Here is a 19,382-nt window from a genome sequence, read left to right on the forward strand (position 1 = left end):
ACTATTTAATCAATTTTCAAGCGAACGTAATAACGAGTGAAAATCGAGTATACAATGCTGCTACTTCCGTGATTACCGATTAATTATGTATTAATTAAAAGAAAGGTAATAACGTGGCGTGAAAGAGTTCAAAGGAAGTTTCGAAAACAATAAACCATTGTATCTTGAATTTTCTTCTAGGTATCATTTAATTCACGGATCTGTGAGAAAGTAATTTGAGCTGTACAAGGAAGGAATGTGTATGAAGAATTACACGGCCTTTCTTTAACGAAAGGAACTTGATCACCTAGCGATTATTACGTAATGTTCTAACGGAATTGGGTACAAGACGTGGGAAACGTTTTTCACTGTTGCTTGTGCATCATGTACCAAATTAACAGTTGATTAGCTTCCACAATAAAAAGAAGTAAAACATACCTTCCAAGTCAGTTTAATTAAAATTTCTAAGCTAACGAGAAATTTCTTTAAAAATTTGTTTAAGTTTTCAAATGCTTTTTCAATGTATGTTATAGAACGTTATAATTATTTCAAAGAAACGCAACTAGTTTTAATATAATATGAAACTTGAAAGATATATCTTAAAAATTAATTTAATTAAAATTCCTGATCGATGAAGAAATATCTTAGAAAATTAATTTGCAATTGTTAAATGAAGTGGAATATTGTTTTCTTAATCTAGAACGGCTTCATCGTATACCTGATAATTGATATTTGAAATATGATCGTGTAGATCTATTGTTTGATAGCTGATACATGATATATTGAACTGGAATAATAAATAACATTATACTTCTATGAAGAATTATGTATAGAAATTTCTATTTCCTACTTTAAAATATCCTATATCGATAAATAACAGTTAATAATAAAATACTTCTTACATCTTTAGACTGCACTTGAAAGGAAAAACTGAAATTTGTCATTTTCTGTTATCTGTGGCTTATTTACAAAGATAAAAGATGCTATATAATTATATAACAATGGTGTGTAAAAATCATAGACAATTTATGACACATTGTACAGAACTATACATAAGAGTGAGACGAGAATTTTCTAAAAATACCTTGATTATAAAACACAAAAGCTCTTTAAATTATGGAAGAATTAAAGAATCTGTACATGACGCAGCAATATAAAATACAAATTCTAAGAGAAATTAATTTAACTTTCATTTAACTAATCACTATTAAAACCACTAACATCATAATATAGCAATACACAGAACTTGGACATTTTTATGTAAAAAATAAAGAAAATATGTTTTATCTATGCAGTCTTAACCTAGTCTAACCTAACGCGACACACCTCTATAAAAATAACTTAACCTACTACCTTACTTACTCTACGGAAGAATATCTCCTAATATAAATCTTTAATTCTATATTCTAACAAAAAATACAAATCAACTAAATTCAATAACTGAAAAACATTTCTTTCGGCTAGTTCAAGTGTCTAACCTAACCTAATAACCAAAGTAATAACCTAAATAAAATTTTCAAAACATCACGTCCCTTTAAAAAATAATAATTTCTTTTTACATAATTTATAGCTACGAAAATAATATTTCTTTGTTCATATTATGTAGAGTTTTAATAAACATTTTTACTTCATAAGAAACTAAATACTAAATAGAAAGTTAGTAGGACATGTGTAAGTGACATGTATCTTAATTCTGTCGATATATTCTGTAAGAGTTAACTTTATTATAAGAAACGTAACTGACTTCATGACATATAATGTTAATAACATCTCATTTCTTTAACTTCATTTTTTAAAGAATGATAAATGAAATTTCCAATTTTCATTGTACCATTAATTTACGAAAAACATCAATGATAAATTAAAATTCAAACCTGCATATTGACAAAATTCGAAACGTTCCCGATGACACATAAGAATTTCATATTTAAATTCTCAATACGCGGTATGAATAACATGTAACAGAAAAGTACACTACTGCGACGATTCACTTTACACCGCTTTGCAGAAATGTTATTTCACACAACAAAAACACTCACTTCTTCAATGGATACCATTCCAAAAATGTACGTTAGTTGCTTTGTAACATAAGATTAGGCAAGTTCTTTCATGTTATATCGCCAGAGACGCAGAACATCCTTCCGATGTGGAGGACGAGCGGCGACTAAAGTACACCTATGAAACTTCCAGCTGCAGTGCCGGGTTCAGCGCTCTAATTGGCTGAGAACACCATTCGGGCGGTTGTTACGATTGGACGCTCACAAATAGAGCCTAATTACATGTGACTCGTTATCAATGAAGTGTAAAATGTTATTTTAAATAAAGAAAACACGTTTCTAAGAATATTATTTTTATAAATACTACTTTAACAAAACAGTCTTTTTATACAAAATTCTGGAAAAGGTACTGCAAATTATTAAGTGTACGCAAAAAATTTTTGTTCTTCCATAAAAGCTTCATTATTTTAAATTCAAATAAATTTCTCCAATTATAGAAAGATATAGAAGATCCAATATATAGAAAGATTTGTATCAAAGCTTATGATTGGTGTGAATCATATACTTCAAAATTTGTGCAATTTCATTCTTGTTATATTACGAACATAGTGTGATTAATTATAATAATATTTATGTAACCTTTTATAATAACTTTAAACATACATTAAATAAATAAAAGTTCCTATAGAAATAACAAACTAAATCAACGTATGAAAGTGAAATTGTTTTATCAAAAAATATTTTCTGAGTGATTTAAAGAAACCTTTACCTCATCGATGAATAATGATATACGTGAAAAACTTAAGCTTCTTTATCGACTTCAAAGAAGACTTCAAAAACACTACGCACAACATATCAATTACATTGGTTAACATAAACCTAAAGTGTTCCAGGAAAAAATAAATCAATAATTTTAAGATGCAAGGAATGTCGCAAACGATAACAAGTAAACGATAAAGGTCGAATTTTATCGTTTAAAATATTACCTTATCGAAACAGAAAAATAGAGTGAGTTGTAAATATGATTTACGAGGCTGATAATCTACAATTTTCTAAATAATACTACATATGAAATGACATATTTGAAAACAAAGTTAAACCACAATTTCATAATCATAAATCGTTCATAGTAATGTACTATAAACTTTGAGAATAGGTACGGAAACAAATTGATTTTTTTTTAACATGCATTCAATTTAAAATCTTAGGAACATAATTAAATCTTGTAATTTATCACCATGAGAAAATAACTTTAAATAAATAAAATTACGTTTAAAATTTCATTTACAATAATTTGTTTAGTGATTTAATTTTAATTGGCTTATTTAATTAATAACATTTACAATTTTTTATCTTTATTATCCAGTTTTTTTTTTTTAACTTAAAATGGACAATTCGAAAAAGAAATTAAATTAAAAATTATGGTAATTTATTTCTAAACTGTCTGTGCCAAGTTTAAATAGATTAAATAATAAAAATAAATAATCGCAAATCTTATTTGCAATATTATAAGTTTGAAACCTTTGTAGGACACAAGACATTGTAAAATAGGCGATACTTACCTGTATAAAACGAAATGTAATAAATGCAATAAATAATAAAAAGCAACAAAAGCTATTACAAACAATTACTTACTGAAATAGTTGAGAGTCTCCCGGATTTGGTCCGGTGATAATTTTAAATCGGTATCGACTGTTTTTAGGGCCGGTGACGGAATGAACCAATCAGCGTTCTCGTATCCTGTACAAAATACATATTAAATTGAGATTTGCAGCATAATTAAAAGAATTTGACATAATATAATTGTATACAGAGGGTGCAGAAAGTATTCGATGTGGATCAATTTCGATTAATTTTAATTTAAATAAAATATTTATATCTATATTTTTGAAGAACTGCAAAATAGAAATTGTATAAATACATCAGATACTTGCAAAGTTTGCAAAATTAATAATAAAACGATTCAGAAACTGATAGAAATAGAATAGAGATTGAAAATAAATAATTGAAATTAATTTAGCAAGAAAAGAGTGAGTTATCGATTTATTTATATGTACACTCAGTCCCATCGAAGTTGTCGCAGTGAAGTTGGCCACGCATTCACTTACCGACGCGGCGTGAATGCGTTAGTGAATTTGTAGCCAACTCACTGCGACAAGTTCAATGCAACTCAGTGTACACTGAGTCCCATCGAAGTTGTCGCAGTGAAGTTTGCTACAAATTCACTACGCATTCACGCAGCGTTGGTGAGCCGATTTGTAGCCAACTTCACTGCGACAACTTCGATGGGACTGAGTGTACACTGAGTCCCATCGAAGTTGTCGCAGTGAAGTTGGCCACGCATTCACTCACCGACGCGGCATGAATGCGTTAGTGAATTTGTAGCCAACTTCACTGCGACAACTTCGATGGGACTCAGTGTACACTCAGTCCCATCAAAGTTGTCGCAGTGAAGTTGGCGCGCTAAGGCATTCACGCCGCGGCGGCGTTAGCGCGCCAACTTCACTGCGACAACTTCGATGGGACTGAGTGTACATAATAGGAGTCTGACCCTATCATCTGCGCATAAACGTTAACGCGGGAAAATTTGAATTGATATTTATTTATTATTCACATTTCTCAGTTATATACTAAATTTTATGATATTCAGTAATAGAAAATGGTATTATTGTTATTCTAAATAATTTTTAATATTAAAATCGTCAAATTTTCAGAATTCCCATTCCCTCTAGAGAAGTCTGATTTGATCAGGAGTGTAAGTACTTATTGCTCCTAATGGACACTAAACAAATCAATTTATATTATTATACAGTAATATTTAAATATTCCAGACATTTGAATCCGAAAACTGATAGTGTACGAATAAATAAACATTTAAATATTACAGGGAGATACTTATTGACAAACCGTATTTACCTTGCATGTTTAATATTTATTGACAATGCATCTATAATAATTTTTAGTTAGCGTTCAATGATGACTGATTAAAAGAAATTCCATATTTACTAACGATGTTTTGATTCTTATCGATTCATCTCGTCAGTATTTTAAATATTGATAATTCGTCAATATGTTCCCTCAAGTTCAATAATATTGACAATACTAAAATACTTATCGTCTGACGACTCCTTAAGATTTAAAGAAAACAAATAGTCCTGATCATTTCTAAATTTTTCTTGTTAACTTTGCAAATTATAGGAGAACCTGATTTCTTTTACACAATATTTATTAGGTATACAAATTAATTCTGTGCCTTTCCTTTTTTATTTTTTATTTTTTTTTAAATAGAAGATTTATTTTTGCAAAGTTTTTACAAACTTAAATTGTTAAAATAATCATTATTCTTACTATATTCTCGCGGCAATTTTCAAATATCCCAAAGCACAAGAAAATATTTAAATTTTAAATACTAATTAAGAAAGCATAATATTAAAGGCACGTAAAAATTAATTAATGAACTACAAGTTTAATGTTGCTTAACATTGAATGCTGTACAAATACTTTCTACATCCAATATAAAACTTGTATATTTTTTTAAGACTTTCATTTTTGTTTGAATGTAATATAGTTTATAACAGGTGAAAATAATTCATTAGTTAAGAATTAAAATTTGATTAAAACTAAAGGTTGAATAATTTTGGACGCTAAACAAAATGTATAAAATAAAAATATATTTTAAAATGTAATTAAGTTTGTTTCTATCTAACTGAACATGTTAAATATAATTAAATCTAAATTTGGTAATCATCATTTAAACTTTTGAAGAAGTAAAAAACAAAGATTGAAAAATTTTAATTACCTCTGTCCATTATTAATGTATACAATTTTAGAATAAACTTTTTATTCAAGCTCTAAGTATAAATATAATATTTTTATAAATATTTACCTTGAAATTGGGTTAGAGTATCGGCTCGTAGACGATACCTAGGTATTTGTTCTTCTAACAAACTGATGATCTCAACTTCTGGTAATTCATCGCCGCTGCAAACCTCTATAACAGATGTTATTTCATTTTTATTTAAATACAAATTTTATTACTTTATTTGATTTTTAAACTTAACAGATAGACATTTATTTCATTAAACTTTCACAAGACTTTAAATTTTATAAATATTCAATTTACAATTGTAAATTTTCTAATAATAAATCACGGTTGATATTTACTATTTTTATTATTACTTTAGAAAATTTAACAACTAATCATCATTGTACTAGCAACTAACTATATTATACAGTAGAATCTCGTTATATCGCCACGTGAGCGATTTGTCCTTCGTACAGATTTTCAAGAGTACTAGTGTACTTACTCCCATCATCAGACACTTCTATCTTCCCTTGCTCCTTCAAATAAAAGTTTGGAGTCTTAGAAAATTTTCTACCTCTATAGCTCTGTCCGCGGCAATATCACGAGAGTCTGCTAACAAGAATCAGATGAATTTAATTTGCTGATCAATTTGTAAATTTTATCTTAATCAACAAAATTATATTAAGTACGCAATTTTGATAAAATATAATATTAGATTAACCCATTTTCTATAATAAATCTAATTTGCAGATATAAGTACTTCACAGAATTATGATGAATGAATTAAAAGATTTGAAAGATTTGATTACAAAGCCCGTATTTCTTAATTTTTATTCTTATCACTTATGCTGCATAGTTCATTTAATCCTGAATATAATCCACTAAATACGTTTCCAATGAATTCTTATTGTAAGTATTTTTCAAAACATATTTCAATTATAAAAAGTATATAAATTCTGCTTGCAGAAAATGATACTATACACTCTCCTACATAAAATGATGTGTACTTGTATAGTATTATAATCATTTAAATATGTTTAAATAATTTTTAAAATTAAATTCCTAAAACATTGAAAGTGATGAAGAAAAATGATTCATAGATTTGTAATCAGTAATCAATATATGAAAATTAATAAAAATGACTTATTGTTTATTGCAAAATGTAACGAAAATTAAAATTTACTGCACAGTGTTTCTTCTTCGTCATTTAAATAAAAAGTACCCGACTCTGCTTTCCAGTACATACTTCATGAACTGAACCTGGACTTTATAGACTATACGTTACAACGCGTTTATAAAATGATATTTATGATGTCTTCTCATAAAAAAATGACGATGACAATAAGGCTGGAAAGTAGCTATTTTCTATGCCTAACTTGATTTCTCATATTACGGCCATCGAACCATAATACGCATGCTTACAAAGATAATATCTATGATGCATCGATATGGTATCACGAGACGTGTTTCTCAAATTATTTAAAAAAAATTTTTTTATTTTCATCTCTTGAACAGCGAAGCCTAGGTCAATCGAGACCCAAACTTATAAAAAATATACGTAATTAATATTGGAGGAAAGATTTTTAAAGGAACAGTGTAAAATTTAGAAAATGAAAACAATATAAAATTAGGTCTTTCTCCATGGTCCGCCGTCCGAAAGTTAGTGATATCTGTTACTAGGGATAGCCATAAATGATTTTTATGTTAATATGAAGTAATAGCACAGTGATATGAATATAATAAAAATTCTCAAAATTAAAGGGATGCAAGTCGAACTTTTTAAAATTTTTCAATTGTAAACAAAAATAGTTAGTTAAGTCAGTATATATAAAGTTGCAAATAAAAAGGAATGAAAATGAAAATATCACTTGCATCCCTTTAGTTATAAGTACTACAAGACAGAATAAAAATGATTTAGAAATTAAAAATGATACAGATATAGTATCTCAAATTAATTGTTAAAGAACCTAGAATTAATACACAAAAATCTGAAATGAATTTGACAAAATCCTATGACCATCATAGGTACATAAAAATGAAGAAAATACATAGTAGCCTTTTCAGATATTTAAATAAATAACAAGATTTAGGAAACGTTTTTGTATGATATTTTAAAGTCAAAAACACCTTTGAAAGTAAATTACATTTGCCCTAAAGATTAAGTCCTTTTCAAATGAATTGAAATAAATTAAAATAGAATGTAAGACAGATGTAAAGCAATCTCGAAAGAAAGAGAACAGGTTTATATAATAGGGAAAAGATTATGTGGGTTAAGAGTGAATTAAAGGAGAACAAGTGTTACATTAACTCTTCAACATAGCATTGTACTTTCCATATGAGTGATTCATTTTTACTTTTGAATTATAATAATGAAAAATGGAAGAACAAAAGGCGCCCAATGTAAAAGATATTTCTTTTATTCCTATCAGAGTAGTGTATTACAGTAAAATCATTTTTATTCCAGCAGTATATTACTGAAATAAAATTTAAATTTTATGGAATATCAGATAAAATTGAACTCCAGAAAAATGTTTAAAGTTACTTTGGATAACAAGCAATGTTAGTTTCAAAAAGGATGGAATTAATAATACTCTACTAATAAAATTTGTATGATTTATAAAGAAAACTTTGTACTATGAGAAACATTGGTGTAATCGATTCTATTGTACGTTGTCAAGCTAAGGTAACTAGAAATATAAAGCCGATTATATAGATCGTAATTCAATCTAATAGACAATCATCTGCGTAATATCATACGCAATTAATAAAATGTACACCTTTTCCGGTCGTTTAGCACTCGTATTTTAAATTTCTGAAATATAATACGTTAAGTTGAATGAAAAGATAATCCCCCTCTATTTTTCACAAACAGTAGTAAATGTACATAAGTAAATAAATAAAATTTTATGTATTTTTTAACTTATTTATATTTAATGTGTCTAGTAAGGCATGGTATAATCATAATTTTTCAAAATACAATAATCCCATTTTTTACTATGTGCTACCTTATAATACCGTGAAAACACGGACGTTAAAAGTTAAGAACAGAAAACTTAATTAAAAAGTTTAAATTGTTAATGTATTATTTAAATAAATGACTGTTAACTAATACACAGTTTAGGGAAAGAAGAGGTCATATTTTTTTAAGTGCTGTTTCTGGTATGAGAAACGTGGTGAAATTTTTTTTTAACCATGTTGTACTAATCCGACACTCTTGAAACTTTTACAGATAATAGTTAAATAGTAAAGGATTATTCTTAACTTTTCCGGTGGGTGTCACTCAAGGGATTGTTTATAAAAATCATCTTCAAAAATTTATTTATTAATTTTCAACCCTTAATCGGACAAAAATTTTGAAAAAAAAAGAGAAAAAAATGAAATACAGCTAACGAGTACCTATTATTTGCACTTTAATGTGTTCAAATATCTTAAATAGTTTCCGAGAAAAAAAATAGTAAAGGAATATTTTGTTATTCCTATTACCTATACATAATTTCAAATATCTGATAAAAATTTCATTGTTCCTATTACATATACATAACTTCAAATATCTGATAAAAATATTTCTAATTAGGTAAGAATTCCTAATAATGTGGATAATGATTCCCCTTTGAAAATTCCAGTGCCACCCAAATATGAATGATAAGGCAAGTGTTAAATTAACAATAATTTATATTCTCATAGAATACCCAAAATATAATATCAATAATAAGTTTAAGAATATTCTCATGTCAACTTCACTCCAGCAGGATAGGTAGATGTAATCAACTTTTAAAATAATAAAAAAAATAGAAATATTAAACAAAATATGAACTTGGGCAATATCTAAAAGAAATATAATTGCTAATGGCTTTAGTACGTAGTTGATATGGCTTAAGACACCTGTTAAATAAATAAATATGTGTAATCGAGGATTACACAACTACGACCTCTACCTATAAATATACAGGGTGTCCCAGAAAGAGTGTTAGTCCTTGAAGGGGATGGTAGCCGGGGTGATTCTGAACAACATTTTCCTTTGCAAAAATGTTGTTTCAAGCTTCGTTTTTGAATTATTAGGGGAAAACACTGGCCAATCAGAACGCGCATAGAGCGCGGACTCAGGGACGGCAGAGTGCCGAAAATGTTCGTTCAGGACTAAGGTCAAGCCCAGCTTTTGTAGTCGAGGCTGCCGTCCCTGAGCCCGCGTGCTATGCGCGCTCTGATTGGCCAGTGGTTTTCCTTAATAATTCAAAAACGAAGCTTCAAATAACATTTTTGCAAAGGCAAATGTTGTTCAGAATCATCCCAGCTACCACCCCCTTAAAGGACTAACACTCTTTCTGGGACACTCTGTATACTAATTTACACATATAGGCCATTTAAATACGACAAGGTTTAGGATTTCAACACATTTATATAGATAGGCACTGCCATGTTAAAATTTTATACGTAGCAACTAAAAATTAAGGGAGTAATATTTATTTATATAAATAATAAAAATATAAATCTAACATGAATCTCTTATTGTAGGAAATAAAAGATGTATGCATTCCAGAATATTCTGGACTCTACTGCATACGGCAGTGGGGTCGCGGGGGGCCCCTCATAAAAAATCGACGTGCCCTGCGACGAATTCTGCGACGAATCCGCGACGAACCCGTTTAATTCATAGTTTACCTAGTTTTATTGTTTAATATTAGTCTAAGTACATAGAATTAATAAAACCTGTTAATTGTAGTACGTAATTTTTATTATTTCAACTACGTTATAGATGAATAAATAATAATCAAAATATTATTCATTAATTTCTAGTCCATAACCCATGGTACCAAAAAATCTGTTAATAAGCTTTTCATTAGTATAATGATGAGAGCAGATAATATTTGTAAAATGAAGAAAGAAAATTCTAATAAGCATGGGTCAAATACTAAAAGAAAAGGTGGTAATTATTTAGAAGTTGGTCCTCCTCACCGATTTTCGTGACCTTGAAATATGTTGTCAAGATCATCATTCTGAACAACTTTTCCCTATACATGTTACCGCCGCTCGGCCTTAGTTTTCGAGATATTCGTAAAAAACTTCAGTTATACTTATGTCACCAGTACACTGTATTCCGGGAAAAATGGAGACTGAATAGTGATTGAAAGAGTGATTGAAGTGGTTTGAGGTTAGGGTTAGGGTTAAGGTTAGGTTAGGTTAGGTTTAGGTTTAGAGCGTACATGGCGCGATACGAGAGCTAATATTCCTCGTTATGGAACTCGTACGTCTCATTACGTGGGATATATAGCTGAGTTTTTATTCCGACGTCAACATGATGTTAATGAGCGTATAATGGCATTTTTCGACATTATGGGCGAAATGTTTCCGATTTCTGACGAAACACAAAATGAATAATAGGTATATGTATAATATATAAAAAGTGAAAGAAAGAGTAATTATAACGTGAAAAAATCAAAAACAAAACCCTAACCCTAACCCTAACCTCAAACCACTTCAATCACTCTTTCAATCACCATTCAGTCTCCATTTTTCCCAGAATACAGTGTACTCGTAATCTAACAAGGTTAACTAAAGATTTTTGCAAATATCTCGAAAACTAAAGCCGAGCGGCGATAACATGTATAGGGAAAAGTTGTTCAGAATGATGACCTTGACAACAGATTTCAAGGTCACGAAAATCGGTGAGGAGGACCAACTTCTAAATAATTACCGAAAAGGTGGTCCTAAGTTTTATAAATTTAAACTGTTTTAAACTTAGCTTGAAATGTAGGTAAACTAATAAGATTATCATTAATAAAAGATGAAAATAATTTTATTGAATTTCACTGCAAAATGGTATTTGTTGTAATATGAAAATTATCAAGGTAGTCAAATTACCAGGAAGAGGTAATATTGGCAAAGTTATAAACAGTTTTCTGTTTTGCTTGGCAAGCGATTCGCATGCTTCTGGTGCTCTTGCACGACATGGAAACAACGGATTATTTACTTCTTATCTTCCCATTTAAACACATGCTTCATAACAAAGGATTATCATCACGCTTCAGCAGGCAATTGTTAGTTATGTATGTGTATGTATGCTCGTGATCAGTCAACAATTAAAGAGATCCGTCTCCAAGTTCCCCTGATGAGTACTCATTATCGGAATAACATCGTATCAACCTAATCAAATGATACTGCAGATGCAAAAAAATTTTCGAAGAGAAATATTAACGCTGAAATATACTGTTTTACACAATCTTTAAGGTGATCAAATTCAACAGTTAAATAATTAGAAAGAAGATAAGTATAGATAAATATATGGTAATTACTAAATATATTCTTAAAGCATGTTTCATTTTAATTTTTTCAAATACCCACAGGGGTAGAAATTGATTAACATTGTATTTAAATTGCATTTATTAAACACTCCATGTTATTTTAGATCCTGCCATTTTAGTTTCAACGCATTAACTATCTAGGAGTCATCAACGATTGATATCTCAAATATAACTGAATAATTAAGAAAAATTGTAAGTAATATTATTATTACACTAATAATGTAAAGTAGTAAATTAAATGCTTTAATTGAAAGCTACGATGATGTGGATCAGTGATCCACAGGGAACGATAAAAATGTTAAAACAAAGAATAAAATAAAAAATAATTAAGTTACATTTTTTTTTTTTAGACTACAAAAATTTTACTAGCCTCAGATTAAAATTTAATTATAATTGCTTAATGTATGATGATTTAAAATTAAAAAATTACCTTTCAAAAATCAATTTGTTAACATATTATATTCAACTAACAATATAACTATAATTAATAATTTCCTTAAATTGTTTCGTATATTGTTTTGATTTTACATCAATAAACATTTAATAATAATACTTAATATTCAATGTTTATTTCGTCCAAATAATCACATATCCAATAACAACTAAGAATAATTCAAAAAAATTTGCATGTGTTTCATTGCAAAAAAAAAATTTGAGAATCCCTGTTCAGATACGCGATATTACAGGTGCTGCCACATAACAACTGTTCCACGAAACCAAACACAAATCGAGACCAATCTCGGCCGATAAGTATACGTATTTACACAACGAAAACATGGAAGCGGCTGAACCACAAACACACATTATCATAAAACTACTTCAAAATTTATCTAGATGTAAATAATAATGATATCAAAACACTTGTAAAGTTTCAAAAAGATTAACCGTACCAAAACGAAAATAATTACATTAAAATTCATAATAGTTAACATGTACAGTATAAGAAAAGCATTCACTGGAGATACATACATATCTACATTTTTAATTATAATTACAACAAAAAAACACTATTTTTAATTCTTTTCTAATAAATTAAAGAATTATAGGATATAAATGTGAATTACTTTGAAATAAAAAAAAAAAAAATGCAGATGATTTATTACATAGTTTTAGAAATAGAGTCTTAGATAAAAGGCAAGCCAATTCTTTGTTAATAATTGATACAAGAAATATTTATTTTTTCCTTTTTTTATATTGGAGTGTTTTATTTACTTTGCACCAATATTACTTCAAAAGTTTAGTACTATTTAAAATGTTTGCCTGGCAATGAAATTAATTCATTTGTCATATTTATTAGTTGGTACTGTTGGACCTCTGATGACCTGCAACTGTTCAAATGTTGATTCTGTGGTTGCTGAAATTTCTATTTTTTTTATTTTCATAACTATTCACATCATTTGATATAATTAAGAATATAATAGATTTTTTTTTAAATTCATTTTCATTCCAGTTGCTTTTTCTTTCACTAAAATGCCACCATACTAACTAAAGATTAATATCCTAACTTTTGAATTTGTCTTCCATAATACAACCAGCTCAAGTTCTTAACAAATTCAAAAAGTATTATACAAATAAAATAATGTTTTAATTCAACTCTGAATATGAAAATCGTACCATTCCTCCATTTATTAAGAATGCTCTCCTTTTTCTCAAGAATCTTTTTAAGCCTTGCAGGGCCAACAGGCCGTTTTGGTTCACCACCACCACCGAGGTACATAATCCTTAATTCCACGCTAATGATGTCTACTCATATTTTTTTCACACATAACTTTCTTCATTTAAACACAATCACTTCAACAATAAATTACTCTTCAAATTATCAATACACGAATAGAATATTATTTCATTTTCAATATACATACATTTATATTTTGATAAAAAAAACAATTTATTACTAGAATGTTATTTAACTTTTCAATGTTATACGACTGAAGTATACAAAATTATTGTATAATCATTGAAACAGAAACTTGCATAACATACTAAAAATATATAATGTTATACAAGTAAAACAAAAGTTGATAATTTTATGTGGATTTAAATGAAAATAGCGCTGTCTTCGACAATAGGGCTAGTTTGTCATATTACATTACAAGTATAATAGTTATTATTCCAAACTTCACAAAACACTTTCCAGATTTATATAAAAGAATATTTGTAGATTTTTGCAAAAATTTGTTATAAAGCGTGGAATTATTGTAGAATAAAAAAAAATTCACGAAAATAGAATTGTGCAGAGTCAAAGAAACGATCGCGCCGTTTCGCCAGTCGAATTAGAACTTGGTGTACAGAGAAAGGCAGAACAAAATAGCACGAATCTATTGGCCCTCAGCCAATCTCGCTTCTTTACGAACCCTGAATAGATCGATCGTAAAAAGATCGATTTCCACAAATTTTACTTTTGCTTATTTTTCCATTCGTTTTCGTAACAATGATTCTATTTGAAAGAGAAATAATCATTACCACTCTCAAGACCGCTTTTGTAATTTTACTTTTTTTTTAATCTAATAGAGATTATTGAGTGTATCATTTTACATATACCGTAAAATTACTAATTTTCAAATTGCAATTAATATCTGATAGACAAAATTAAAATAAGATGCATTAATGCAACATTTCATTTGCATTTTTTTTTTTTTATTTAAGTTAATTAACATTACTGAATTTTGTTTTTTAACAGTGTAATTATTAATAGGAATTTTCGAAACTTTATTTCGCAATTGTTTTCTCTCTTAAGTGCTTTAATTTTATGAAATTTTAAGGAATTTAAGTAATTATTCTTTTTTTAAACCAAACAAGTATACTTGTAATGTGTTTGAAGTTTTAATATATTTGTAGAATTACCCAGGGTTGATTAAGAATATTAGATACAGAATATTAGCAGATATTTAGAAGAACATTAATGTATTTTAATACTTGACGATAGAAAAATTGAAAATTCGATTTACGTAAGTGTTATGAAATATAAAAAAAGAAAAGAGTAAGATCCATACGGTTTGTGGTACACTTTCAATTGTGATACACGCTAGATAATCCATATGTTGGAAAATCCTTTTCTTCCAAATTTTCAAAATTTTTTTAACTTTTTACATTTTCTAGATTTCCCAAAAAGTGTAAAGTTAAAATAACATCTAAATTACATTTTCAAGTACTTAAATCAATTTAGAAATACATAAACTATTATTTTAAAATTTTTTCTAATTAAATTTTCTATTCTTTTCGTGAAAAAAGAATTTTACACAAAAATTACACTAATTACCGTAACTCTCGAACCCGAATTTTAATTTAATGTTCTATCTCATATTATTTTCATGTTCTAAATTTTACACTGTTCCTTTAAAAATTAAGTTTCTAATATAACTGTTTTGCTAAGAAATTACACATTTAACTTTCGGTTAATATCCTAATATTTGTTTTATAAGCTTGTCGCACGATTGACTCAGACTCCGCTGTTCCAGAATTAATAAATTAAACTACGTTCTAAAATGAAGTCAACAAACTTTTATATACTCGAACACCGACATCCTTTATATTAATTAATCTATACTTTTTAAAAAAATATAATTAATGAAAATAGGTTTCTTTTTAAGTTACATAAGAATCTTTTAAAATGTACATTACGGTACTACATCAAAATAAATAGCGGTTTTAGAATCATTGATGAAAATCAATAAAATTCTCTGTTTAATTGAAGCAACAACAAATTGATTTGGTAATGAACAAATGGACACTAGTACGTCAGGAGAGCATTAAATGACCGACCCTTTGTAGGTCGGTTATTTTCGGAGCCACGCAACAAAGTGCGTTAGTTATTTCGGCATCACCGTCAGAAATATAAAATTATATTAGCAGCTAATTTGAAACACCGTATTTACTTCAAATATATTACATATTAATTCCATTAATTCAATATTTAATGATTTCTGGAAATGTAACACTTTTACGACTGTTCTAATCTCAAGAATAAAAGGTTATAATTTGATTAAGTTTTTAATCTCAAATATAAAATTGAAAATACAAGTGAATAAAGGTGTCATGCCACAAATTAATTATTTGAAGCAAAATTGATTTAAACATTTTCAATTAGAACTTTTATAAACATTTTATTTCTTCAATTAAAGAATAATAATTACATAATTATAAAATTATAGTTTTATTGATACTAATATAATAATAACAGAGATACATTCTTTCTTTTAAAATAAAAACAATTAAATGCACTTGAAATTCTCAAAAGATAAAGGTATTATTATTCTTTGAAAATTTGAGGTTATTATAGTAATAAAAGAATATAAAGATACCAGAATGATACACATATATAGTAATATTTCATGAGTTTTATTATACTAAAAAGTTGATTCTTAAAAAAGTGTTACATGACCCCTTTATCCACTAGTGTATTCAATTTTATTAGTAATATCTTTTTTAATATACTTTTTATATAATATTACATTATATTGCATACACAATGTATATGTAATATCTTGCTAGACATAAAAAGGAACATAAAATTGCAAGAGTCAAAGATGCTGAAGATGGATACTGGATCAATCTTATGCTATGTTGAGACTGATTGTGAGTCAGCTAACTGACTTTCTAATAATTATTATACATAATAATTAATCAAAACTAAACTACTAGTAAATATACATTTACATTTTAATTATTAATATATACTAGTGCAATTCAAAAAGTTAAAATATTTAATAATATAAGGGCCTAATATAAAAATTTGCCTAAGGATAAGTACAAGGAAGATTTTATTGTTAGATCTGGAGTTTGACTAGATATAGATATGAGAATGCTTCCAAAGGTATATGTTTAAAAAAAGTGTGAGTATACATATTTATAAAATACATCATTAATTTACTGAAAAAGTAACACATTAAAAACATCATTAACTTTGAAGTTCCTGCATAAATGAACTCTAACAATCAGCTTTTTTTAATAACACAGAGGTGTAATAATAGATGATAAGTATTTGTAAAATGCTAAAAATTTTATTGTAAACATATAGATTGAGAGTAAAATTATTATTAATAAGTGAACCCAACAAAATTATATTATTTAATAAGAATAATATTACATATAATTCAAAATAGAGATATTTTTAATAATAATTAATTAAACTGTGAATGAAAAAAAACTTTGTAACTACTAAATGATTGAATAACTATATAATAATTTTCTCCTACAACAAATTTCAAATAAAAAATTTATAAATTTTCAAATCAATTTCTTTAAAGTTTTATTTCTTTATTTTCAGTTATGTCACTCTTATATACACTGTATACAGAAAATATTATTTTGTTTTATTCACATATAACGTTAAAATCTTCTTCATGATTGCCTTTAAACATGGGTCAAAAGTGACCTAATATGAATTGGGTTATGGATTAACGTTTTGTTTAATAAAATGTGTTCTAAATTAAATTTGTACTTATTAATCTGCAGAAAGAAAATTGAAAAAGCGACATTTCATTTCAATTTTCTCAATAATTAAAATAAATTAATAAACGCGAAGAATATAAAATTCTAATGTTAAAAGATAATACTTCTCAAGATGAAATTTTATATCTGATAATTTAATTTACAATAAAAATATCTCCACAGAGATATTAATGTTCCACCGACCTTTCTTCGTCTTTTTGTTTTTCAAATGGGGAAAAGATTATTCATACGTGTTAGTTTGACGACTTGAACATCCATGGCAATGATAATGATGACGGCAACGATGACCACGACAACGATGATGATCCTAAAGATAATGATGATGATAATGACCAAGAGAAGTAATCATCATTTGCCAGCGGTGAATGTGGTTTGTCATGGAGGTTCACGGACCACCATAAAATACTCGTCCTCGTGAACGGAGAGGATAGTCCCTTCTTTGAGTTCACCAAGATTAGATCACTTCTTAAAAGTATTCATCATTTTCCAGTGCTTCATTTAAATATCAAACTCCAATCATTGTGAAAGGAATTTGACCATTCTATTCAGTGTTAAAAGTGTTATTCATCAAACAATTGCAAAGAATTATTGTTTACACAGATTTATAATTCTTCATAGTTTGAGAACCAGGTGAGTTGTAAATGATTTTATAAATTTATATTTAAAATTGAATACCTTTTGTGTGAATTTTTAAATATACTACAAAGTGTAATTTTAAAATGATTTAAATCTTCTTTGAGTGATAGGGACTACATGAGCTCCCACATTTTTAAACTAAATGTGCTTTAATGCTTGTTGATATAATTATTTGAAACTTTATATAATTTTCCATTATTTTATCAATCTTGTAAATTTTGTAAAGAAAGTTTGGTGAAACAGCGTTTAAACAAAATAAGAATTTCCGAAAACTATTTCTGATACTAATGAATTATAGAATTAAAAAGAAAAATGGAACTAAAAGCATTTAAATTAATGTTATAAGCATATTAAATATTCTAATAAAATTTTTTGTTTTTCTTATTTCATGTATTGTAAATTGAAAATTTGATAAATTTAGATATCCAAGTAAAGAGTCATTATTTATTTGTGGCAAATTGTGTTACATTTTATTTTAATATTTTCAATCTATTTTGAATTTAAAATATGTGTTATATCCTCAATAAATAATTTTAGAAAGTGGAGATGGTTTGAATCCTTAATCACTTTTTGATTGTTCATTTTAGCTCTGAAATACCTTTGCATGTATTTACATACCCCCTTAAAATTATGTCCACAACTGCATTCTTATTTTTCCATTTTCTCAGTGACATTAAATAAAATATTCTTACGATTACAATCCATTCTCACTAATAGTTTCAGTGCTGTCTCTGAAGCCTGAAATCTATTGCACCTACTCTAGACATTACGTGTTAACGTATTGTACTATATCACCATATTATCTAACAGAATGACCGTAATGAATATTTAAAAAAATGTTTAAACGAAAGAGTTTCATATATTGGAAGAATAATTTTTAAAGAATCTGTTTAAAATTCATAAAACGAAAATAATATGAAATACGAAATCAAATCAAAATTGGGTCTCCCTCCATGGTCCGCCATCCGAGGGTTAATTCAGAATTTACAATTATTCAATTTTTTTTTTAATATTGTATAAACAAAAAATAATAAATGAAATTTGTGTTTCTACCAATGCTCCATAATAAATACTTCATTAAATTATATAACGAGTAATAATCATTTAAATATTACGGTGTTCGAATATTAATGCAAACCATAGAAAGATTATGCTTTTGTAGGCCAAATCAAATTTTTTAAACGAAACCTCACATTTTTTATTGCATATTCATGT

General features: G+C 27.5%; 1 protein-coding gene and 1 long non-coding RNA gene across 7 annotated transcripts in view; one reads left to right on the top strand and one right to left on the bottom strand.

The window, feature by feature from the left end:
- The window catches only part of LOC114880614 (trafficking kinesin-binding protein milt), a 57,490-nt gene that overhangs the window by 30,813 nt on the left and 7,295 nt on the right, over window positions 1-19,382 (bottom strand). For 2 of the 4 annotated variants that reach the window (XM_046287426.1, XM_029196819.2), the window contains exon 1: window positions 1,854-2,152. In XM_046287426.1, the coding sequence (XP_046143382.1) occupies window positions 1,854-1,893 (40 nt within the window). In that variant the 5' untranslated portion in view covers window positions 1,894-2,152. Of the gene's footprint in view, window positions 1-1,853; window positions 2,153-3,611; window positions 3,717-5,862; window positions 5,968-13,694; window positions 13,910-19,382 lie in introns of those variants that run through there. The other 2 variants (XM_029196823.2, XM_029196821.2) reach the window with 2 other exon arrangements.
- On the top strand, window positions 11,439-12,414 carry LOC114880615. 3 transcript variants are annotated; one of them, XR_003790104.2, is made up of 3 exons: window positions 11,439-11,529; window positions 11,628-12,006; window positions 12,185-12,414. It is a non-coding gene; the product is annotated as an uncharacterized LOC114880615 (long non-coding RNA). The 3 variants fall into 3 exon arrangements; XR_006829781.1 differs by having other exon boundaries at window positions 11,439-12,063; XR_006829780.1 differs by having other exon boundaries at window positions 11,439-12,006.

This window comes from Osmia bicornis, chromosome 10 (genome assembly GCF_907164935.1).
Source record: "Osmia bicornis bicornis chromosome 10, iOsmBic2.1, whole genome shotgun sequence".
Taxonomy (NCBI): domain Eukaryota; kingdom Metazoa; phylum Arthropoda; class Insecta; order Hymenoptera; family Megachilidae; genus Osmia; species Osmia bicornis.